Here is a 24,887-nt window from a genome sequence, read left to right on the forward strand (position 1 = left end):
GAGTGTAACCCTGTGTTCGAGTTGTGACTGAGGGGCGAGTGTAACCCTGTGTTCGAGTTGTGACTGAGGGGCGAGTGTAACCCTGTGTTCGAGTTGTGACTGAGGGGCGAGTGTAACCCTGTGTTTGAGTTGTGACTGAGGGGCGAGTGTAACCCTGTGTTTGAGTTGTGACTGAGGGGCGAGTGTAACCCTGTGTTCGAGTTGTGACTGAGGGGCGAGTGTAACCCTGTGTTTGAGTTGTGACTGAGGGGCGAGTGTAACCCTGTGTTTGAGTTGTGACTGAGGGGCGAGTGTAACCCTGTGTTTGAGTTGTGACTGAGGGGCGAGTGTAACCCTGTGTTCGAGTTGTGACTGAGGGGCGAGTGTAACCCTGTGTTTGAGTTGTGACTGAGGGGCGAGTGTAACCCAGTGTTTGAGTTGTGACTGAGGGGCAAGTGTAACCCTGTGTTCGAGTTGTGACTGAGGGGTGAGTGTAACCCAGTGTTCGAGTTGTGACTGAGGGTCGAGTGTAACCCAGTGTTTGAGTTGTGACTGAGGGGCTAGTGTAACCCAGTGTTTGAGTTGTGACTGAGGGGCTAGTGTAACCCTGTGTTTGAGTTGTGACTGAGGGGCGAGTGTAACCCAGTGTTTGAGTTGTGACTGAGGGGCTAGTGTAACCCTGTGTTCGAGTTGTGACTGAGGGGCGAGTGTAACCCTGTGTTCGAGTTGTGACTGAGGGGTGAGTGTAACCCAGTGTTTGAGTTGTGACTGAGGGCGAGTGTAACCCTGTGTTTGAGTTGTGACTGAGGGGCTAGTGTAACCCAGTGTTTGAGTTGTGACTGAGGGGCTAGTGTAACCCTGTGTTTGAGTTGTGACTGAGGGGCTAGTGTAACCCTGTGTTCGAGTTGTGACTGAGGGGCGAGTGTAACCCTGTGTTCGAGTTGTGACTGAGGGGTGAGTGTAACCCAGTGTTTGAGTTGTGACTGAGGGCGAGTGTAACCCTGTGTTTGAGTTGTGACTGAGGGGCTAGTGTAACCCAGTGAGAGTATAAATTCAAACGTCCTGAGAGGTTTATGCAAAGAGCAGGAAAGTGAGTAAGTTCATGTGTAAATGAGTGTTGCATTTTATCAGATAACGTGACTCAGCTTCCTGCTGCAGGAGGAGAAGATTTATTTTTGACAGTGTGTGAGGGACTCAAACAACCTAACCCAAAAAGATTCCCACCAAAAAAACAATTTATTAATATCTCAGTAAATATTACTCACATACAGAACTGCACCTGAGACAGTCCAGTATTATTTGAAGTTATCATCCAATCCCTAGATGTTCTTTGATGTGACAGATCTGGGCAGTGTGTGTTCTCTGCAGCAGTTTGTAAAGAAGCGGTGGGAGGTCCTCACAGGTCTCAGAGGAAACACCTGCTCACCGTTGCCCTCTTGAGGCTGGGGGAGATCACTGAGGGTTGGACAGTGGTCCAAGTAGAGCAGCCCACCCAGGACCTTGAGGCCCTGCAGCTATCTTCTAAGATAAAGGAAAAATATGAGAATATAAAATAAAATTCCTAGTTGGTGGAGCTTAGTTGAAGAATACGGGCACTGTTAAATTAAAAACATGTTTCTCCATGTTAGTGGATGTTTAGTTTACTGCTACATTTGAACATAGCAGGTGTCCTTCACACTGTGTGAAAATTTCATGAGGAATGGACCAATAGAAATGCTCTGAATAAAATATTTTACATTGACCTCCATTGAAAGTTAAGAAGGTTTTTCCATTTCCTGTAAAGTTACTATTTTTTCTGGACAGTGATGATATGAAATGTGACGATATGTTTTTATGAATTACGAAAATTTTGAAAAAATAAGCACATATATATTTCTCTATCACTCTGTCTCACACACACACACACTCATCTCACATGTTGAAATGTCACTCTTGCGTTCCTGGAAGTGTGCATATATATATATCTCAAGTGTGCGTATGTGTTTTACTGGCTACCCGTATGTGTGTGTGTGTCAGTAACCCTCTTTGCACTCACTTTTGCTCATGTAACACATACCACAACCACAAACAACTTCTAAGACTGAACAACGGGGAAAAGCTCTGTGTTTAGTGTCCACCCTCGGGTGGACTCTTGTTTCTAAGGTTTAAAGGAACCGTAGACGAATCTGGAGAACAACAACTGTTCTCTAAGTAAAACAGGCCGAAACAAACAATGTTTGTGTTCATTCAGACTCGCCTCATCTTTTAAGGTGGAATGGTGTATTTGAATTAGAAGTGACTGTATCTATTTGGGGATTGAAGTGTAACTCGTCTGTAAGTTTTTATTCACTGTTTGAATTACCACAGAAACTCATTTGTAACTTGAGCTGTTTAGTTTTGTATCACTTTCGCTCTGTGTTTACTTCCATGCTGCTAGCTCTGTCACAAATTAAGAGTAAGTTCCACCTTAAGTAATGTAACTGTAATAGCAAACAAATGTCAGTGTTACCCACCTATGGCGCAGGAATGGATTAACCTCCTCATCTTTTCTTCATTCTATTCCCTGTCCAAACGGAGAGAGAGAGAGAGAGAGAGAGAGAGAGAGAGAGAGAGAGAGAACACTTTTTTTTGTTTATTTCACATTTACCAAGCCAGGGCTGTGTACAAACACATGAGCTTTTTCCAGCGCAGAGGAGATAGGAAAGAGTCTCTGAAATATATAAAAACTGTTTTGGAGTACATTTTTGAACGGCACCTTTAAGGGCATTAAAATTCTTTGCAGTGATAGTCTCCCCTCTTGTAGGGGAAGGCTTTACAGTAAATATTGTGACATTGTTGTGAGGATTTGATAGCATTCAGCCTCTGGAGCTTTGGTGAGGTCAGGTTAGTAACGCTGGATGTTTGGTTCTGACACTCCAGAGGTATTGGATGAAGCTCCGTTGCTAAAAAGAACACAGTTCCACCGTTACACAGCTCTGTATGGTGAATGTATTGAGTATGTCGTGTACAGTAGACACAAGATTCATAACACAGGTTGTATGTGTGTGTGGTTCTCTCAGTGAAAGCCTGGAGGCTGGGTGAGAGGTTGAGAAGAGTATGTTAAAGGGGAATGTGCAAAGTGTCTCAGTTTCTCAGGCCTGAGTTAAAACAGTGAGAAATGAAGGAATGAAACGTGTTTCACGCTGAGCCGGACACACTGCTGCACTTCGCACTGGACTTTTATGTCACAAAGGCAAATGTTGGTGGTGGGACCACCCCTCCTACGTGTGTGTGTGTGTGTGTGTGTGTGTATGTCTGTGTATGGCTGTGGCCCTGTTCTCTGTCGTCTGACTAAGAGGTTACAGTAGCATTGTTCTCCCTCATTCCCTCATTCCATCACACAAAGACCCTGTGTTACTCAAACACACACCCACACACACATACACATATACACACACACACACACACACACAGTGTAGAGCATTTTGCATAAATATTTCTCCCTGAATACAAAACTGCCTACAGATCTCCTAGAGCACTGGTCAGAGAGAGAAAGTGAGAGAGAGCGATTCAAAGAGAGAGAGAGTGTGTGTGTGTTCACCCTCATTAATGAGTGTTAGCAGTAATAATTAGAGACTAGTACTAATGAGAAACACCAATAGTCTCTCTCTCTCTTTCACACACGCACACACACACAAACACACTATGGCCCATTTGTGGCTGCTCACCCTCACTTCCTGTGTGAACTGTATATTTAGAGGAGCAGAATTCTGCTGAACGCTATTTAAAGTTTCTCACTATAACGATTAAAGATTTATGGTTGGCCTACTGACTGCAGATGGGGCAGTTGCCAACACCTGCAGTGACTGCAGACTGCAGACGGGGGAGTTGCAGACACCTCCAGTAACTGTGGACTGCAGACAGGGCCGTTACTAGTACATTTAATGACTGCAAACCACAGACAGGGCAATTATGGACACATCTGGTATTATGACACCCCCTAATGCCCACAAACACTAATCCCCCTCCAATTGATATTATATCAAGATAAACTACATACAATTACCCAGAAAGTCTCCTCAGGGAATATACACGTGTGTGTGTGTGTGTGTGTGGGAGGGGGAACGACTTTATCAAGGTCTCTGCGATAATTTTTCATAGAATATTCAGAACTGCTGTGTGATTGTGATGGAACAAAGTCTTCAGAAAGTCCCGTCTGCGCTCGTCCTTGTGTGAGTCAGTTCTGAAGACGTTTATGTGTGTGTGTGTGTGTGTGTGTTGGGGGATTTCAGGTTATTTTGGAATCTCCTGGTGCACACTCACAGGTTTCTGGTGTGTTGCTGTTTGGCGGCACACACTCATTTGCATCTCTGTCGGCCGCCATTACATAATAACTTTGTGTGACGTCACGGCGAGGGGCCAGTCTCTGTGCTCTCTGAGCTTCTGCTGCCCTCTGTGGCGGACAGTGGAACTTCGGCTTTCTTTCTGCACAATTCAGTTAGAAAAGAGGGTTAACTGTTCGCAGAGTTGTCTTAGACACCTAAGATTGTTATTAATGTTTAAAATAATTAAATTATATGAAATTTGTATTAATATAGCTTGTATTAAATTATATATAATTACAATAAACACAAAAACATAAATAGAGTAATGCATTATTTTTTCTAAAATGTAGTAGTAGTAGTAGTAATGTAGTAGTAATGTAGTAATGTAGTAGTAATGTAGTATTAATTAACCGCTAAAATTAGGGATTAGATGATAATAATACTGAACTGTCACCAGGAGGGAAGTGGAAACCAGTAAATTCACACACAGACTATTACACTCACTGGAATAATGGGGCTTGGTTTATTTTAATATTATTGTTGTTGTTGTTGTTTAAGCTAATCTCGTATTACTCACATGAATAGCTTTTAAAATCAAATTTTTCTCAAACTAATACACAGTGCTGTAAAACATCCAAAACTTTTAGCTACATGAGACTGAAAAGGGTTTCATATTCACAGATTTGTGACTCTTCTGTTCCTCTTAGGGCGGCACGGTGGTGCAGCAGGTTAGTGTCGCAGTCACACAGCTCCAGGGACCTGGAGGTTGTGGGTTCGATTCCCGCTCTGGGTGACTGTCTGTGAGGACTCCTCTGTGAGGAGTGTGGTGTGGTGTGGAACCTCAATCAATCAATCAATCAAATTTTATTTATATAGCGCTTTTCACAACAAAAAGTCGTCACAAAGCAGCTTTACAGAGATCTGGGTCCAAGCCTCCTATGAGCGAGCCAGGGGCAACAGTGGCAAGGAAAAACTCCCTCAGCACACGAGGAAGAAACCTTGGAAGGAACCAAGACTCATACGGGGAACCCATCCTCCTCGGGTCGACACCGGAGACACAACAGAGAACAAAAGTAAAAGTGAAATGACCGATGAAGGGGTTATAGTAATATAATTGTAGTATATTAGTGATGATGGAGAAGCAGAAATGAAAATGGTGAGGATGATGATATTAGTGATGTATGAGTCTGATGAAGGAGGAGGTGATCAGGGATTCAGCGTGAGTTAAAATTAGGTGCAGAGTTAATCTGAGATAAAACAGCATGGCCAAGCATGATAGTGTAGATGAGACAAGGCCAGGATCTTGTACAGGACACGGGCTGGATCAGGGCAACACCTGGAGAGCAGCAGGACATCTCAAAGCATGAGAGAGAGACAGGAGAAAGAAAGCCAGACAAAGGGAACAAATAAAAATACAGAGGTTAGTAGGGTCATGGTAAAACCTGTGGTGTGTTCTCCCTGTGTCTGCATGGGTTTCCTCCGGGTGCTCCGGTTTCCTCCCACAGTCCAAAAACACACATTGGTAGGTGGATTGGTGACTCAAAAGTGTCCATAGAAACTGGTGAATCAGGAGCTCATGATAACTTGGTCCAGCACTGGCACTGGTTCTGTCTCCGTGAGTGTAGAGTTCGGCTCTGTTTGGAGGACTGCGTGTAGGGTGTAACCATATCCATATTTTTTATTTTCCTTTGGCGTGAGATTGGGGGCATGAGAGAAGCATGGGAGGGGTAGGTATTGCCCCTGGTACTTCCAGAGCATGGGGTCTGACTGACCACCAGAACCCAGACATCGATCCAAGTTAAGGTGGAATGGGTAGTTCCACCTTAAGTAATTGGAAGTAGATGTGGCGGGGCTCTGATGTGTTGTTGATTTTGTTTTTATAACAACAGACATGACGAGGAGGCCGATGTGGTGCAGTGGAATATAGTGTTTGACACTCACTTAGACCTACATTGTCCAGTACGGCACAAGGAGGAGAGTATCATCAGGGGGCGGGGTGGGGGCTGGGAGAAGATTGGAACCTGAGGGGGGCGCTGCAGAGCTGGTTTATTGCACTGGTGTGGATTTATTCTTATTTTAACACCCACTCCAGCACTGATCAGACACAGGACTCAGTTTAGTCCAGCAGGGATTAACATGAGGAACCCAGTTCATCACATAAACAGAAATAAAAAGGCAGAGTGGGGGTGGTGTTATAATCCCCCTGATGCGTCTGAATACGACTCGAGGAATTCACGCCTCCTGTCACTAACGGGGTGTTATGGAAAGTGTAAGGCATTTTAATTTTGGATGAACTGGTTTGATTTTTGGGGTATGGAGATTAAGATTAGGGGTAAATGGTGGTATAGAAATATTTGGCTAATGTTACAGAGAGAGGGAAGTCCTCATAATGACAGCAATACAAGGCAGCGTGTGAGGGTGTGTAACTCCAGATGTTTCCTGATTTCCATTTTAACCCAGTTATGTGGATCAGAGCTGTTTGATGTGCAGAATAGACCCTGTGTGTGTAGTTATTGTTCTATTGATGGTAAATTTAGCGTTTCCTCTAATGTTTGATCAACTTTGTACTCTAAATACAGCACAGTTGTATGTGTATGTTTATGTTAATGTATATTAGCGTAGCGGCTAACACTACATGGGCTGGTACAGTCCTCACCCAGTCAGAGCACTGAGGGGTCAGGGGTAATCTGTGCATTTTGTGGCTCTGTACCAAATGGACACTAGTATTCAGTTCAGGAGTACGCATCTCATGTACTGACTCACTCTCTCTCTCTCTCTCTCTTTCCCAACATGTGACCTCTTTCTACTTGCTAGAGGCTCAACACAGAGTGACATCATATGCCTCATGTGTTTTTCTGTGTGCTATCTGTTCTCTCTCTCTCTCTCTCTCTCTCTCTCTCTCTCTCTCTCTCTGACTCACTGCTCTTATTCCACTCCACTGCATCAGCACGCTTGATTGGAACTTTGGTGCTCTCGCGTGCAGCCCAGCGTTTTTTGTGTCTGTGTGTATTTATGACCCTCCCTCTCTCTCTCTCTCTCTCTCTCTCTCTCCCCCTCTCTCTCTCCCCCTCCCCCTCTGCTCCTCCCCCCTTTTTTGATCCCTAATTCCTGTCCAGTAGAGCAGAGTGGAGCTCGGTGAGCTGGAGAGTGGAGTGTGTCCTCTTCAGTTTTGGGTCAGTGCTTGACCCCTTCTTTGCCTTCTGACACACGTTCCAATGCTGTGTGTTGTTCTCAGAGCCTCGTGGACCGTGTGGGTGCTGCAGGTTGCGCTGGTGGTTCATTACCTTGTGATCTGGATATGAAAGTGTGGTCAGTTCACCTGCAGCCTCAGGATCACTGAAGCCCAAAACCACAGTGCGCTGTTGTCAGACTCCGGCCAGGTTTACTGCTCGGACTGGATCAGTTTAACGGCACTGTGCTGGAGTTGTTTATAAACTGTCAGGATTATAATCCACTGGACCTTGGTTTGAATCAGAGTGGAGGATCGGATAGCACCCTTTTGGACCTGGAAGCCGGATCAGTTGGGAAACGTGGCAGCAGAGTTGAGTTTCTGGTCCAGACCTGGCTCTGGTCTCTGGGTTTGATTGACAGGTCGTGTCAGAGGAGGCCCCGCCCCCTCTGAGGAACCCTGGTTACCATGCTGCATGCTCAACAGAGGGTAAATACCAACCATAACAACAGCATATTCCAATTAACTTACACTGCGGCACGCTCCAGGCAGGTGTGTCAGTATAGATTCGTCCCAGTGCATCGGGGCATCACCATGACACCGCGAGAGCATCATTCTGGGTCTTTAGAATAAATGCATAGAAAAAGGATTGTTGATTATTACACGGCACTGTGCACAAGTCTTAGTCACCTGAGAATATAAGATTTAAAAAGCTTGTTTATCTGAACAGTAAGAGCTTATTTATTCAACAAACAAACAAACTTAATATTAGAATAAACCCAGTCCCAGTCCCAATCTTGGGTTTGGATCAGTCGGTCACTGATGGTCGTTTGTTTAGAGCAGATTCACTACTGCTTTGTTTTTCGTCTAAAGCGAGACGTGGGATTTCAGTTGATCCCTCTTGTATAAGTAGATTTTTCCCCCTCCTTTTTCCCGGTGGGGTTGTGTGTGTGTGGGGGGGTGTATATACACAGGGCTTATGGGTAACACAGACCAAAACAAAGAGGTCCAGCTCTCAGCGTGCGGGAGCCTGGAGGCTGGAGGTCAGGCTGATTGTGTCTATTTTTCTGCGGAGGTTTCTGACCTCTTCCTGACCACTGGCTTTCAACAGCACATCTTTCCTCAGGAGAATAAGCAGCGGAAGCTTTCTTTATGGTTAAGGAATGGTTCCATAGCACGACCAGGGACCCAACTCCTTTTTCTTGGACTTTATGAAATTGAAGGGTCCAGCTGTGAAAGTGATGCCGTCTCTGGCTCCGTCGAGGTTGTCATCCCGCAGGAGGGTGTGCTCCAAGGTAGACGATCAGCGGTCGTGGCTTGTTTATTTGTTTGCTCATGTGTAAAGGGATTACATTGGGTTATGCAGAAAATGATGGACTAGGGGTGGGACAATATATCGATATAGTAATATATTGCTTTCTTTTGCGATACTGGCACCAAATGTCGATATTTTTATACCAATAAACACATAATTCCTGCTATTAGTAAATTTAAGGGTATTTACACAGATATCCTCACGTATCATAAAGGATTGTCTTGGAATATATAGAGTATCGCAGTATCGTGATATCATCGTTATTGTGGACAACATATCGTGATAATATCGTAATATATTGCATCATACGATACCCTGGGATTTCCACCGCTAGTGTTGACCCCCATCGAGAAATACCACAGCTCTTTCTCTCTCTCTCTCTCTCTCTCTCTCTCTGAGTGGGTGAAGTCTGTTACCTGGTATTATATTCAGGGCACTAATATTCTCCTCCAAGTGTGTTGAGCTCCAGGGACATTGTATTAGATTAATCCACAAAGGTGTGAGTCTGGACGTATTTAGTCCATCAAGCAGCATTCGTTGTTCATGTTTTAGCATTCTCATATACCAAAGTGCATTTAACAAGACCTGTAGAGGGCGCTAGAAGCTATGCGTTAATGGACGGTTGTGTTCAGTGTGTATGAAACGTGTGCTGATGATCATACTTTACCTATAAGTACATTGACAGGTCTAAATTTAGCCGACCGAGTCTGTTCATGAGTTAATCGCGTTAGATAACAACAGACACAAATACCCCAGATGCTGACTGTGATGGTTTACAATGAGAGAGAGTGTGTGTGAAAGTTAGTGCATGAGAGAGAGAGAGAGAATTTTTTATTTTTTTCTTGCTTTGTCAGAGCCTAAATATGACTAGCGAGCACAGCTACCAGGCTGCATGCACTAGCAAAGATCAACCCACATGCACATCCTGTGGCTGCACACACACACACACACACACACACACACACACACACACACAGCTCTTTCCTTCCTGTCGTCCCTCATGCAGATAGTGTGTGCGCGAGGTGGACTCTGTGTTGGACAGGCTGCTGCTTTCCTGAGAGTGTGTGTGTGCGTGCATGTGTGTGTGCGAGTGTGTGTGTATGTGTGTGTGTGAGACGTTGGAAAGAGCCTGTTGGAGATGGTGGAGGAGAAGATGGGTGGATGCTGGAGCCAAACCAAGGTGAGATTCTGTGCTGTTAGACTCAGGGCGTCTTTAGATCAGCGCTGGGTGAATCTTCAGCAAAGGCTCCGTCTCCAGTTTCTGCAGCTCCCACTCTCAGAGGATTTGTCTCCTGGCTACGAGAGGAAGCAAATTCAGTTTTACAGCACTGTGCAAAAGACAGAAACCATTTACACCAGAGATCCAGCAATTATTATAAGATGTAGAGAAAACGAGAGCCATATCAATAACTTTCAGCTCTGAGAGAGAGGAGAACATGCACCTCACACTGTGAGAAGGATATCAACTCCTCAGTGTTATGGGTCTGAAAGGATGAGGCACTGGAGAGAAGACCCCACACTGAGGAAAGGAAATAGACACAAAAGTAGGAGACAAAGAAGCACGTGGCAGATTTCAAGCCAATACTAATCAATAAGAAAAGACTAGAGAAGGAAATCGGGATGTAGCTGGATTTGGTTCTAGGGCTGGACGATAATTCAATATCCATAAATATCGCGAATTAGAACGTTTCAATAACAATTCTATGATTTTTTTTTAAATATACATTTTCAGTAATTCAATATGAATTATTTCCAGCGTCTGTCACTGACTGACTTCACTTCAGGACGCTGCCGTCAGTTCATTGCACACAATTTGTAATTTGTTTTAATAATATTAATACTGATAAAACAGAGAGATTATTTTCTTTGATGGTGATGTCATTTTCCTTGTTTGTTCTTCGCTTTTCTATGGATTTTATATTATTTATATCATTCTCGGAATGATATGTATTGACCGATATTAATAAATATATTGTGATTTGAACATTGCCTGTCTCGTCCAGCCCTGTGGAGTTGGATGTAGCTTGGCTGTAGGTGAGATGTAGACAGTGATAGTTTTGCTTTATAATCAGAGCTGCTGTGAAATCCGGACGTGTCTGATTTTCTCAGAGCACCGGTGCTTGAAAACACCTGGGTTGAACGCCTCAGCTTTCGCAGTCGTCTCAGGGCTGAGATGTTTATTGATGGCAGGTTGTTTTAACAGACGGCGCAGATGATGTTGAGCTTTCTGCAGATGTTCTTTAGCAGATCATATTCTGAGAGAGAGTGAGGGTAACGTGATATGAGACTGACTCTGTTTCCTCACTCTAACAGCATTAGAGGCAGCTTTTACCTGCAGTTACATCAGCTCTGAGTGTGTGTGTGTGTGTGTGTGTGTGTGTGTGTGTGTGTGTGTGTGTGTGTGTCAGGTTTTGTTCCTGACTGGAAAATCATGATACAGAGAGAGCATGAGGTCATTCGGTATTTCTCCATCACTGAAGCTGAGCAGCTGTAGCGCCACACGCTGGTATCAGAATAAAAACAGTTTCCCTTTCTTCCCATCCCTAGGAATCATAATGAATATTGTATATTTCTCATATTCCCTTCACTCTCTCTCTCTCTCTCTCTCTCTCTCTCTCTCTGTCTCGGTCAATACCTGCTAATGCCTGTGTATATGAAGTGCAGAGTAGCTTCATGAATTATTAATTTACCGATGTTCCACACATTAAAACTGCTCTGTTGGTTGTGCCTTGGGTCGTCTGTGCTGCGCTGGGTCTGTGATTAATAACTCATCATATACGATTGCTGTAATCTGATATTGAGTCCAATAAAAATACTGTTCAATTGTCTAACGTTCAGTTCCACTTCTGTTCTGTTTTGGAGTGTGCAGTATATTCTGTGGGTGGCACGGTGGTGCTGTAGTTAGTGTCGCTGTCTCACAGCTCCAGGGTCCTGGGGTTGTGGTTTGGTGTGTTCTCCCTGTGTCCGCGTGGGTTTCCTCCATGTGCTCCGATTACCTCCCATGGTCCATAGACACACGTTGGTAGGTGGATTGGTGACTCAAAAGTGTGAGTGAGTATCCCTGAGAAGGACTGGCGCCCCCTCCAGGGTGTGTTCCTGCCTTGCAGCCAGTGATTCCGGGCAGGCTCCGGACCCACCGCGACCCTGCTTACAGAGAATGAATGAATGAATATATTCTGTGCAATAATTCTTTAAACTATTAAGGGAACAATAACTTCTACCTCACTTCTTTATGTTTATACATGTTTTTGTTACTTATTGTGTGTATAAAGCACTGTTGGATTGCTGCGCTATATAATTCAAATGTCTTATGTGAAGGAGGTTAAAGTGCTAGTTATTAAAGGAGTTGCTAACGGTGATGCCTCACGTCTCGTGTTTGTGACACAACAACATTCACTGGCAAGTTGTGACCACTCAGATATTTCTGCTCACATCGCTGTTACTGGTACCCAGTGCCAATGGTCGTGCAGAAACAAAGGATTATGGGAAACAGTCCTGGTGTGTGTGTGAGTAAATGTATATATGTGTGTGATTTAATGAGTGTGTTTGTGTTCTCTCCTGGGTGAAGCCATAGTGTCCGAGTGTGTGTTTGTCTGTCTGTGTTTCTTGCCAGTGTGTGTGTGTGTGTGTGGACTGATATTGTTTGGAATGCCGTTCTGTGCAGTGTTGATGGTAAGGTGTCCTGAGGTATCTAGAAAGGCACAATATAAATGTAAATATAAGTAAATAAAATAAAAATACTGTCTTAGAAGATGTTTAGGACTCCTCAGAATCCTCAGTTTACACTTATGAACTCTGGAAGGTGGAAGATTCTCACGGCCGTGATTCAGACAGGGGGCGGAGCCTATTCTGCATGTGGTTCAGACAGGGCGTGGGGCCTGTGGTGCTTGGGGTTCAGGCAGGGGGCGGAGCCTGTGCAGGAGATACATTGCGATTCTCCGGAACATTCCTGGCTCTGTTCACACAGATAAAGTCCGTGGAATGTCTGGGACAATGTTACAGACGTAGCCCCTCCAGGTGAAGTCTGGAGCGGTTTCTCCCTTTAAACCAAAGTAATCTGGCTCCGTTAAGGAGCGACGTAAACTGAAGCCTGTGGCAAAAACTTTTTTTAAACTAGGGCTGTTGTTCGGCCTCAAAGAGACAAATTTGTAGCCGTTTCTTATAAAACTGTTGCTTTGAGTTGCTGAGTCACTTTAGGAAAACCTTGCCCAACACACACACACACACACACACACACACACACACACACATTCATATACACCTGTAGACAGTCACCTGTGTGTGTGTGTTTGTATGTGTGTGTGTATAATAAGGGGAGCTTGATTTGAGAAGTGCTGTAATTCACACTGACAGAATGGGGCTAGCTGTAGATCTGTGAGAACAGTGTGTATGAGGATCAGAGGCCTGCAGCAGGTGTGTGTGTGTGTGTGTGAGAAAAAGATGAGTGTTTGTTAAAATGAGAGAAACAATGGTTTCACTGCATTGGTTTTTAAATACACAGATGAACTGGGGCTAAATTGGACGTATGTGTGTGTTGTTATTCTGGTCACACAGCAGCTTCAGGGAAGGTGGCTGTGTGTGTGTGTATGTTTGGGAGGTGTGTTAGGTTTTCAGAAGTGTACAGTATGCTAACAGGTGCTGAAGAGTCAGATAATTTAAGAGAAAAGAGTGTTCTGGTGGGAATTAATCAACATTTTACAATAAATGAAGGAAATACTTCGTAGCACTGTAGAAAAACACGTTTTGTTCTGAATCAGAGATTTGAGTTGCTCATTTTGAGTTGTAACTCGATGAAAACGGTGATATAACTAAAACCGAAACAGGAAAACTTGTTTGTGAAATGTTTTGTAGATAGACGCCTTTTTTTTTGAGTGAAACAGTGTCTAACACACACCTACACACACTCCTCTGGGGGAGGAAAGAAACTAGTTGGCCGTCTTTCTCCCTGCATTCCTTCATTAGAACTCAGTCAAACATTTACAAAGTGTGGGGCGGGTCGGCCAGACTGCGCCTTGTGTGTTTGAGCGTGTGAGGCCAGATCTGTTCCTGACAGAGGAAAGTGTGACAGAGATCTGACTAATCTTTGGATTCTGAGATGACAGCCAGAGTAACATCACTGAACACACAGGAACAGGCTTAAAGTCTGTTTATATTCTTTTAGTGCAGCTTCCTTTGGCTTGGTCCAAGCAGAAAATGAGGGTTTGGTGCAGTTGGGTTCGGGTTCTCCTCGTGTTCTCACTCACAACCTGATCCAAAATCTGATGACAGAAGTTAATAATAAGCCGTAGCTCTCTGCTGTGACTCTGAGCTGCTGTGTTTTCGGTTCTAACTGAAGCTTGTGGGTGTATATGTGTGTTTTTATCTGATGTTCTAGATCAGTGGGCCCTGAGAACCTAACTGAAGTGTGTTTTTGTTTCTCTAATGATGTTAAATAGGATTCCAAGACCCCCGTTAACCAATGAGAAATAAACAAAACGAGATCTCATTAATGTCTCAGTAGTTTCTCTTAGAGAACAATGAGATCAGACAGAGACAATGGAGACTTTAGTGTAAGTCTACTGCTGCTCAAATGTGTCTCCTGAGATAAAGACTTCAGTGATCTCACACATGTCTCCTCTGGAGTTTTAGTGGAGATCTCAGTAAAGTCACAATCTGTGCTCAGATTTGCCAGAAGAACTAAACACCACTCTCTCTTTTAGTTTCTTTATCTCTCTCATGTCTTGTGTCTCCTTTATGTCTTGTTCTTTTTCTCCTGGGAGAATCACCATTATGTTTCCTGAGCCATTGCAGAGCAACCCGTGAGCAATAAAAACTTCCTGTGCGTTGCGTCCACTTGCTTTTCACTCTCCGCTATTCTTCTGTAATCGTCTGATTTTGAAGACGCGGTTTTAGTTTTTTGGACGTGACTTGAGGTGACATTTGTCGATGTGCTAATCAGCTTTTGATGAGCTCACTAGAGCCGAGTGATGCCATGAAAAGTTGTTTTGCAATGTAGCTGATAGGAAGTGAAAGGAGAACAAGCTCAACTTTCACCCTCTGATGTTTGGTCGGTTGCTTCTGTAATTAATTGCTTTTAGAAACTGACCCAGACCAGAGTGTGTTCTACTGAGGGCCACGGTACTAGATCAATAAGACCTGAGAACTCGATCGTCCCCCTGCATCTTTATCTCAATATGTGGTACAATCACTCTGTGAGTCCCTGCAGTCTCCTAAAGAGGTGATGGAACACATTCAGGAGTTAAAGCACCAGCTGAAATATGTCTTTTCCACAAAACAAACCAGACGAGATGATTGTTCCATCTGTGTTTGGTTTTTCTCTTCTTCTTTAGAATAAATAAAGGGCTGAAATGTTCTGTTTACTGACCTCTCTCTTTCTCTCTCTCTCTCTCTACTCAGGATCAGTTCGAGAACTTGGAGAAGCACACCCAGTGGGGCATAGACTTCGTAGAGCGTTACACCAAATTTGTTAAAGAGCGATCGGAGATCGAACTCAGCTATGCAAAGCAAATCAGGTAAATCCTGCGAGAGTGGGCCCAGCCACTGAGACACGGATGTTTATAAACTGTAGAAACCCAAAGCCACATGAATGTTTCCGAAACATTTAGAAATCATGGGTAGCATTCGGCTTAAAGGTGCAGCGTGTAAGATTTAGCAGCATTTAACAAATTAGATGCCCCTCCCACACCCCTCCTTTTCCGAGCTGCTGCTTCAGTGTAAAACATCATTGTAAACCAAAGCAAATACGACGATTTGTAGTTAATGCTGATTATTCAGTGATAACATGGGTTTGTTTACGATATTAGACCAGCTAAATCTTACACTGCATCTTTAAATAGCAAGAATTATGTTTTTGCCATGTGTTCTGTGTAAGGAATTACATCAAGAACAGACAGGACTGTCTTTATTTAGTCGTGTTTGGGACTTTCCTCATAAACAAAGGTGCTTTTTTTAAGAGTGAACCATCTCCTCTTCTTTATTCCGTCTCTGCTTTTAGCTGGAGCCTTTGAAGAGTGTTTCTTTATTCATTTCAGAAAATCCCTTTTAAATGACAGCTTCTGTGTTGGATCAGAGACAGAATCTTTATTTCCGTCTGACACTAACGTGTCTCCGGTGTGTCTCTGTCCTCTGTTCTCTGAAGACCATGGGGGGACACTGGGGAGAGTGGGGGTCCGATAAGACACACGTCACTGAGACCCTCACATTGTCCAAGGCTTGGGGTTGGAGAATGGGATGTGTCATTTTCCACACACACACACACACACACACACACACACACACACACACACACACACACACACACGCACGCACACAAAAACACCATGCAGATGTGTTTTTGCTGAGGGCAGCTCAAGGCTACCGGATGTGAAGGTGACTCTGTGTTTTGTGTGTGTGTGAGCTTGTGCAGCACATCTAGGAGGAAATGTGTGTTGCCGTGGTAACAAGGTGTCAGTGTTGTACTCCTCTCTGCTGACCTATATTTGAATCGGCCAATAACAAACGGCCATCCCTCCTACCATTTTACTGATAGGATTTAGAGCTCACACACACACAGACACACACATACACACACCCACACACACACACACACACACACACACACACACAGAAATAATATACACGCACTGAAACCCCCTTCAAGCCCCGTAAGAACTATTAATCGGAAACCCCCTTAATCCCCTACATAGAGAGAGAGAGAGAGAGAGAGAGAGAGAGAGAGAGAGACGTGGGGTGGGGTGGGGCATGCGAGGAATAGAGAGAGCAAAGAAGAGACACAGAGAGAGAGACAAAAATGGAATGGAATGATGGAGAGAAATAGAGAGAGATGGATGAGGTGAGAATAGAGAGCAAGAGAAAGGATGGAAAAAGAGACAGAGAAAGAGAGGATGAAAAGAGAGAGAGAGAGAAGATGGAGAGAGAGAGAGAGAGAGAGAGAGAGAGAGAGAGAGAGAGAAGATGAGAGAGAGAGAGAGATTGGCTCAGGTTCCACTGTAAACACACAGTTATTGATTGTAATGATGTGATGAACTCATTAACCTAAACTCTAATACAGGAACCTCATCATCCTTAATAGCCCTGTGAACACACACACACACACACACAGATGCCATGTCAGTGCAAATCTGTGTATCCAGCCTGATGGCAAGATTTTATCCAGAAACGAGTATAAGGAGGGTGGTCTGCATGGAGGGGGAATTAAATAAGATTACCCCAAACATTTTGTGTGTGTGTGTGTGTGTGTGTGTGTGTGATTCAGAGAAAGAGAGGATAGAAAGAGGCAAAGAGAGATTCTGCCTAGCAACTCAGCAGACAGCATTCACCAGTGTGTGTGTGAGTGTGTGTGTGTGTGTTGCAGAGAGATATCAGTAGATGCATTATTACAATAACAATAATACAACATTAATGCCACATATATTTTCATACAAATTTACACACACACACATTTCTATTGCGTTCTTCTTTAGAATTTGATCAAAAAAGAGCTGTAATTCGTGTTTTCTGATGTATTTTATCTGCAGCGTAAAATGAGAGAGATTATTGACAACAGGTTCATTTTTAATATTCAGTTTATTTAATGAATAATTTCATTTAAGATTTACAACTGTGTGTGTGTGTGTGTGTGTGTGTATGCTTGTTGTGTCTGTGAGGATAAAACTAGCCTTTGGGGGGAGGGTGCAGTATAACTACACACACACACACACACACAAACACACACAGCTGCTCCAACGAGGTGATGAATGTAGCGTATATTTTACAATGACTCTCTCAATAATGCAACATACTGAATACACACAGAAACAAACACAGATAACAGAGAGAGAGAGAGAGAGAGAACAGAGGGAGAAAAAGAAATGCGGGGGACTTTGTGATGTACATCATCAGTTTTTAAACTGACTGGAAACAAGCAGCCGATCAGTGTCACAGTTTCCACTGCAGTGACCAACACACCAAGCGACACACAAACACACACATGCACACGCTACAATCTGCCCTCTACATGATGTGCTGTTTGCACCAGTAAGAATCTCTCCTTCAGGATGTTTGCTCATGTTTGCTCATGTTTGCTCTTCTGTGTTCCTTCACCGCAGGAACCTGTCTAAGAAATACCAGCCCAAGAAGAACGCCAAGGAGGAGGAAGAGGGCAAGTGAGTGTGTTGCATGTCTAAAGGTGGCAGTGTACTCCCTGGGGGAGGATGGGGGTGGGGGCATTTCGTAGGAGCATTACTGCATTAATGAGGTCAGCAACTGATGCTGGATGTTGGGCTCTGGTGCTCAGACTCGTCCCAGAGGTATTGGGTGTAACTCATCGCTCCAGGGACCACAGTGCCACTGCCCCACATTCTGTTCGGTGCTGGGGGGCTTTATTGATACCCCTCTACCCCTTGCTTAGCCTTGAGCGTGATGTTCCTAAGGCAACAGTAGATTGTATTTGTACTTTCAAAATTACAGCTCTGTTGTTCAGCACAGCAGAAATGGCACTGTGTATCTTTCGGAAAAGAATTAAAATTGAATTACAAATGTACAATTGTGAATTACACTTTTCAACTGTAGGGGGAGCCCAAGAGCAAAATGACAAAATCGTAACAAGTGTTGTACAGTTTCTTTCAGTTCTGTGGACATTATAGAAGTGAATTCACTTATTTTAAGGTGCGTCTACAAACCTTTGGATAGGAATTGATTTTCTAAGCTGCTGTCATCTCGACGCTGTCATGTGACACAGGTACACGTGGTGCCGAGCGTTCTTTGTGTCTCTGAACGAGCTGAACGACTACGCCGGGCAACACGAGCTCATCGCCGAGAACCTGACGTCACAGATCATCGCCGAACTCACCAAATACACGCAGGACCTGAAGTCTGAGAGAAAGTCGGTACGTGATCTCAGTTTTTGGCATAAATATTAAAATTGATGCATTCTGAATTTATAATGTGTCTGAATTCAGCTCTAGAGTCAGAGATAAACTGGACAGAGTCATGGTTTATCCACTGTTGACAGAGCAGTCAGATCAAAAGGAGATACATGTGGAAATGATGCAGAGTTTTATTTTCTTTTATTTATTTCTATAACATAAATAAAACATACATGACACGTCCTGCTCCACTGCGCCGTAATGCTTTATTATAGGCTCTGAGCTCTTTCTGGAGCTTCTTTATCTCGACTCGCTAACTGATGCCGTCACTGTTAAAGAACACGCTGTTCTTTGGTTCCAGCTGGGAACCAACTTTTCTGGTTTGGGAACATCTTTATGTTGGTGGAAATGTGCTGAAGGGTTCCAGAATAGGTTCAGGAACAGGAACAGAACCAGTTCCATGGTGTTTCTGATCCAGAACTAATCACCAGCGCCTGACCTTATGTTCCAGTATGTATCTGTGATTTTTCAGGGAGCGATTTCTGTAAATGATGCTGCACCCTTCAGTAAATTTGAGCAGTGAGTATGAGCGCCCTCTTCAGACCACACTCTATCAGCATGTGATATCTGTCTAAATAAGGCACTGTTCCTGCAGCTTACAGGAAACCCTCATTTATCTCTCTCTCTCTCTCTGACACATGCACACTCTTTCACACACTCTCTCACACACACACTCTCTCTCTCTCTCTCTCACTCACTCTCTCACTCACTCATTTGCGGGTTCCATGCTGTCTGTCTGATGGTTTTCCCTTCTTTGTCCCTCTTTCTGCAAAGCTTAGACACACGCATACACACACACTAACACACACACAGCCTCAACTCTGGGATCAAAAGAGGGTATTGAAAGGAACCATATGCTCACTGGATTACACATCGCCCTACCTGCCTCTCTCTCTGTGTGTGTGTGTGCGTGTGTGTGTGTGAGAGAGAGAGAGAGGGTTAATAGTAAGTAAAAAGTAATTATAATTATTAATATTGTTATTGTAGGTATTAATAAAACTGTATTCAATAACAGAGTTTAAAGAAACCTATAGAGACCCAGAGGATGGGGTTCTTCCCCCAACTGGACCCTGTGGTTCTGATACTTGTCGTGTTTAGAGGTGGCGGGCCGGACCGGGTTCGGGGACGGCTCAATGCTTTATCTGAGCACAGTGTTAGAGCTGAAACAGCTAAGAAGAGCTTCCTTTCTCTCTCCTCTAAGTTCCCACGTTTTCTTTACAGGACGCCTTAAAGGGACAGTCCTGCGTTAAACAGCTGAGATCAATACAGGTCAACAGAGGTCAAGCTTTCCCTTTAAGAGCCGGGCCACGTCCCGCGATTGGCAGGAAAGCGTTTGTCGTCTCCACGGTGACTGAGCCGTTTGGAGTGAGGAACAGTTCAGTGTGTGTGTGTGTGTGTGTGTAATTCCAGCTTCCCTTGTCCTAGTGAGAAGTGAGAAACTGCAGGTCAACGCGTACAGGAAACACTGCTCCTCCATAACGAACTGAGAAACCGTCTTTCTGTTTGTGTGTGTGTGTGTGTGTGTACAAACACTCTCCCCAGAGAACCCAAGCCAAATCAGGCCTTTAGACAAACTCCAGAGAGCTGCAGCCCAACACTGCACAGTGCCTGGCAACTCAAGCAGCAAACAACACTCTCTCTCTCTCTCTCTCTCTCTCTCACACACACACTCACACACACACACACACTAACACACACATACTAACACACTCCTACTTTTGGTGGCAACATAAAACAAAATATAACAAACACAGCTCAGATTTTTCACCATTACCAGCTTGTCCTTGTTAGACCCTTCAAAGCCTCTGTAGCCTTGGCCTGAGCAGTTATTTATTTTTAAATCTGACAAAAAATACCTGAATCATCTATCATAGCTCTCTCTTCTGAATCTTTGTTAAATACAGCAATGTTGAGTTCTGCAGGTGCTTCTCTGAAAAAAAATCAATTTTTTTACAATCATGCTGTGAATTATTTTAGCGTAACTGTAGACCAATAGAAATGCTCCAAAATGACCTGGAATAAAATCTTTTTACTTTGACTTCCATAGGTGTCAATCTGAAACGATGCTGCTTTTGTTAGTTTACTGCTCATTAATTTTTCAACAGTTCAGTCATGAGAACCATCCAGTGCCTTTCTGAGGAATCCTCCACCATTTCCCACATCTCCACCAATCACAACACAATGATACACACCATTCCTTCTCAGAACATTCTTTCCACCACAAAATGTAAAATCAGGACAGCTTATTGTGCTTGGTGGAGAACTCAGAGTCGGTGACATCATATAACAGATGGCCACATTGATTGGCATCTTGCTGAGTGATGTAAACAGTTGTACTCTCATGGACTCCTGGTTACGGATGGCTGGGGCATCGTTCGGGATTAAATTCTGAATCTCCTGATGTTAAGGATCACTCAGAGACAGTTGTGCCAGTTTATTTGTTATTTCTTGTCTTCATCTTCTATTTCTTCTCTTTATCTAAACCTAAATTTATGTTAGATTCGACTGGGAAAGTGCCTAGTACTTTGCCTGAACTATTTTCTTTGTAATTGTATTATATATTATTTTTGTGCTCCAATATTCTAATCTATTGTGCAAAGAAACAACTCCAATAAACTCTGAGCCTACATGGAGTTGTAATTTCATGATTTGACTTAGTGATCGGCCGATATATTGGCCGGCCGATATATCGGCCGATTTTAGGCATTTTTTATAAAATCGGTATCGGCTGATATATTAGCACAAGAGGCCAATATTTACACAATGCACACAGGCAATGCTGTAGGCAGCTCCGTCATTCTGGCTGTTAGAGCGCCCCTTGCGTCCATTTTGCCATCTTACAGACAGACATCATTGAGCACAAGTACAGGAGTACAAGCCTCAACCTGTAGCTTCATGCCGTCTCATCAGAGAAAATGGTATGAATTTTCTCTTCTTCAGCTCCCACTATTTGTTACTCTTTGTAACATACACTCAATAATCTGCATCATAAACGACTGAGTTGATAGTTGTAACCTAGAAACCCAGCGTTATTTAGCCTCTAATTTCGCTCATTGGTCGGCGGCGCCTATAAAAAAAAATCACTCATTGTTATATCCGTCAGTATATCTCAAGTACTACAGGTCCAAAGTTGACAGTTAATGTACCAAATTAAAGCTTAAAGTCACTGATTTTCATTGATTTAATCATTTTATATATAATCTCACTCGATCAATAAGTATTTTTGCTGTTACTGGAAATTGTTATGAAAAAATATGACAGATTGTCAGATTTTTCACAGCGCCATATTTGAGTCAATGTGTACATATCATACACCAGTCGAATGGTCAGACTCTCAGAATTATGAAGATATACACTAAAATGTAGGGCTAAGTAATTAAAGCCAAAAAAATAAGATATTCAAACTTCCTCATCGATGACAAAACCGCTGCTTCTCGAAGCCTGAAGAGCCCACAAGCGGCTCACACACACAGTTAGCATAGCAGCGCTTACCTTAGATAGATCCCTTCAAAACGAGACTAAATCTGAGTCCTGAGTACTGGCTGAAAAAAATCCTGAAAAAATAGTACACATTTTCAAAAAATAATTAAAATAATTAAGATCCCCGTGGACCCACTGCAGCGTAGCTTAGGTTCTCAGCTTTCCAACGACATGTCAATCAAATCAGGTGCAGAGTTATGGTGATGTGCACCCAAGGAGGCAGGACAAACACGCAGCAGAGCGCATATGTTTTCAGCACCTAACAGACCCAGACACTGCGAGAGAGACTCAGACGGTTCTGTTTGACAGCCACAAGCTCCACAAACAATAATCAAGTCAATAAACATGTTTCAAAGCTTAGATGTCTTTTACTAGATACATTTCCCCCACTGAGGACATTTAAATGCAGCAGGGGGTGTGGGAGAGGTTGCCTCGCTCTACAGCCAATCAGAGTGCAGGTCTCGCCTTTTAACATGTCAGTCATTTAAAGGGACACTGTAGTCGGTGAGAAACAAGTGTAAATATCAGAAATAAACTCAGTACCTCAGAATAAAACACACCATACCTAAGGGTTTTTACTGTTTGGTGAGGGGTAAATGGCCACTTGGTGAGGGACAGGAGACAAGTTTCTCATAGAAAGTAAAGAATAACACTATGATATTGACATTAGGTCTAGACAAGATATATACACTGTATTTTTGCAGTAAAAGTAATCTAAAGAGTTTGGGGTCTAAAGAGACCCTTGGAGAGGCCATCTGTCCACTGTCTGCTCCAGCTTCAGTAACTTCAAATCAGTAGGAGGTATCAACTACAAGTTTTACCTGATGAAAGTAGACCCCTGGAGACACAATTTTAAAAGTAAAAGTAAAAAGTAATGGGACTCATGAACTCTTCAGTTTATAGTCACTAACATTTTTTTTTTCAAAAATAAGCCAATTTTTTTGTGGTTTTCATAAGCTTTTGACCACTCCATATATATTTCAGGACCTCTAAAAGGTTTCTTTTACAAATTTGAAGGGTTTTCTGTAAAAATAAATCATGAAAATGCCTCTAGCTTATTCACTGCCTGTGGAATGGGAATATTGGCTTTACATATCGGCCATCGGCCACTACTGCTGTCTAAAAATCGGCATCGGCATCGGCCATCAAAAAACACATATCGGTCGATCACTAATTTGACTGGTGTCTCGTGTCTAGATAAAATCCAGATAAGAGTCACACACACTTCAGCCTCACGTGATATATATACACACCTGTGTTGAACAGATAAGAATCCAGTTTGCATCTTAACCAAATTTTGCTCTGTGCAGTTACACATCTGATTAGAACTACGGGGAACATCTAATTCTGTTTTTTCACAACACGAGGCATGTGTTGTGAAAAATGACATCATTTGTTTTGCTGTGATTCATTTTTGTATATTGATTCTTCATTTGTAAAATGTATCACAGCAGTATTTGGGAGCAGTAACAGTCAGATTGTTTACAAGTGCAGATTTTATTGACTATACTCACTGTGATTATGATATAGATGTGCCAGACTAGTCAAAACTAGGACAATGATTAGCTTAGCATTTTTCAAACTCATTCTTATATTTATAGTCCATTTCCAAACTAAAAAAGACTTTTCTTCACTCCATGCTCCACTAGAGGGCACAGATTGGACAAGTTGTAGTCTGTTAAGCGAAGATCTACAGAGACACGACAATTGCAACTAGCAGCAAGTCTAAAACAAGCTTGGCTTGTCGACTTGCTTTGTTTTTGTTGTGTGGCAGCATTCATACTCGGCTTGCTTAGTTCTCGCCTCGACCCGGAGCAGTGTGACATGTTACTCTAAATGGAAATGTGGAGTTCTGGAATGGTGGAGTAAAGACAAATCCAAACAGAAAAGACTGTAATGTCAGTGTTCAGGTTCTACTCAATTAACGCAAACAAAAAAAGCTACAAGTTGTATTTATCTTATTTGCATATATTTTTACGGTTAATGATCTGAGGTGTCTTTCTTTAAGTGCTAACTGCAAATGGTAACAAAAATAAATAAAAGAGAACATGTTCTAGACTGCTGTGCTGTTGTAAATTGTACATAAAAGTGAACACTTAATACAATGAGTGCAAAATAATATTTTTTCTGGCCCAGGGGTGGATGATTGGTGGGGTTTTATTACTTGATTATTATTCAAATAATGCTGTGAACATTAGAATATCAAATTTGAGTCATTGGCCATTATAAGTTTAAATTCAAATGTCTATAACCAGCACAATGCATGGACAAACTGTTCTGAAATAATGATCTCTCTTTCTCTCTCTCTCTCTCTCTCTCTCTCTCAGCACTTTCAAGATGGACGGAAAGCTCAGCAGCACATTGAGAACAGCTGGAAACAGCTGGAACAGGTATGGAAAACTGAGAAATCCTGGTGTATTCAACTAAAGAATTCTAATCTAATTTAATCCCGTTGAACTGACTCCAAATGAACCAAATCCCATTGAATCAAATCTAACTGAGTCAATGTCAGATTTTATGATGAATCTGAAATTGGTTTTCAGGTCGGACATTTAATCCTGAGTCATTTAATCCTAATCTGTCATTAAGAATCCAGAGATATTGATCAAAAATGGCTCAGCAGCGTAATTTAATAGTAAACAAAAATCCATGATCAATAATCTGTAATCAATAACCTGTAATCCAGACCAGCAGATTAATCCACAGTCTGGCGTTATCATCTCACACAGACTGGGATTACTGAGACCCATCTGGAA

At 43.0% G+C, this 24,887-nt stretch overlaps 1 protein-coding gene across 8 annotated transcripts in view; it reads left to right on the plus strand.

The window, feature by feature from the left end:
* fnbp1b (formin binding protein 1b) overlaps positions 1 to 24,887 on the plus strand; it is a 70,165-nt gene that overhangs the window by 20,512 nt on the left and 24,766 nt on the right. For 7 of the 8 annotated variants that reach the window (XM_066645443.1, XM_066645440.1, XM_066645444.1 and 4 more), the window contains exons 2-5: positions 15,143 to 15,258; positions 17,833 to 17,889; positions 18,465 to 18,612; positions 24,459 to 24,521. In XM_066645443.1, coding sequence (XP_066501540.1) covers positions 15,143 to 15,258; positions 17,833 to 17,889; positions 18,465 to 18,612; positions 24,459 to 24,521 — 384 coding nt within the window. Of the gene's footprint in view, positions 1 to 9,727; positions 9,927 to 15,142; positions 15,259 to 17,832; positions 17,890 to 18,464; positions 18,613 to 24,458; positions 24,522 to 24,887 lie in introns of those variants that run through there. The other variant, XM_066645442.1, reaches the window with a different exon arrangement.

Source organism: Hoplias malabaricus, chromosome 15 (genome assembly GCF_029633855.1).
Source record: "Hoplias malabaricus isolate fHopMal1 chromosome 15, fHopMal1.hap1, whole genome shotgun sequence".
NCBI lineage: Eukaryota > Metazoa > Chordata > Actinopteri > Characiformes > Erythrinidae > Hoplias > Hoplias malabaricus.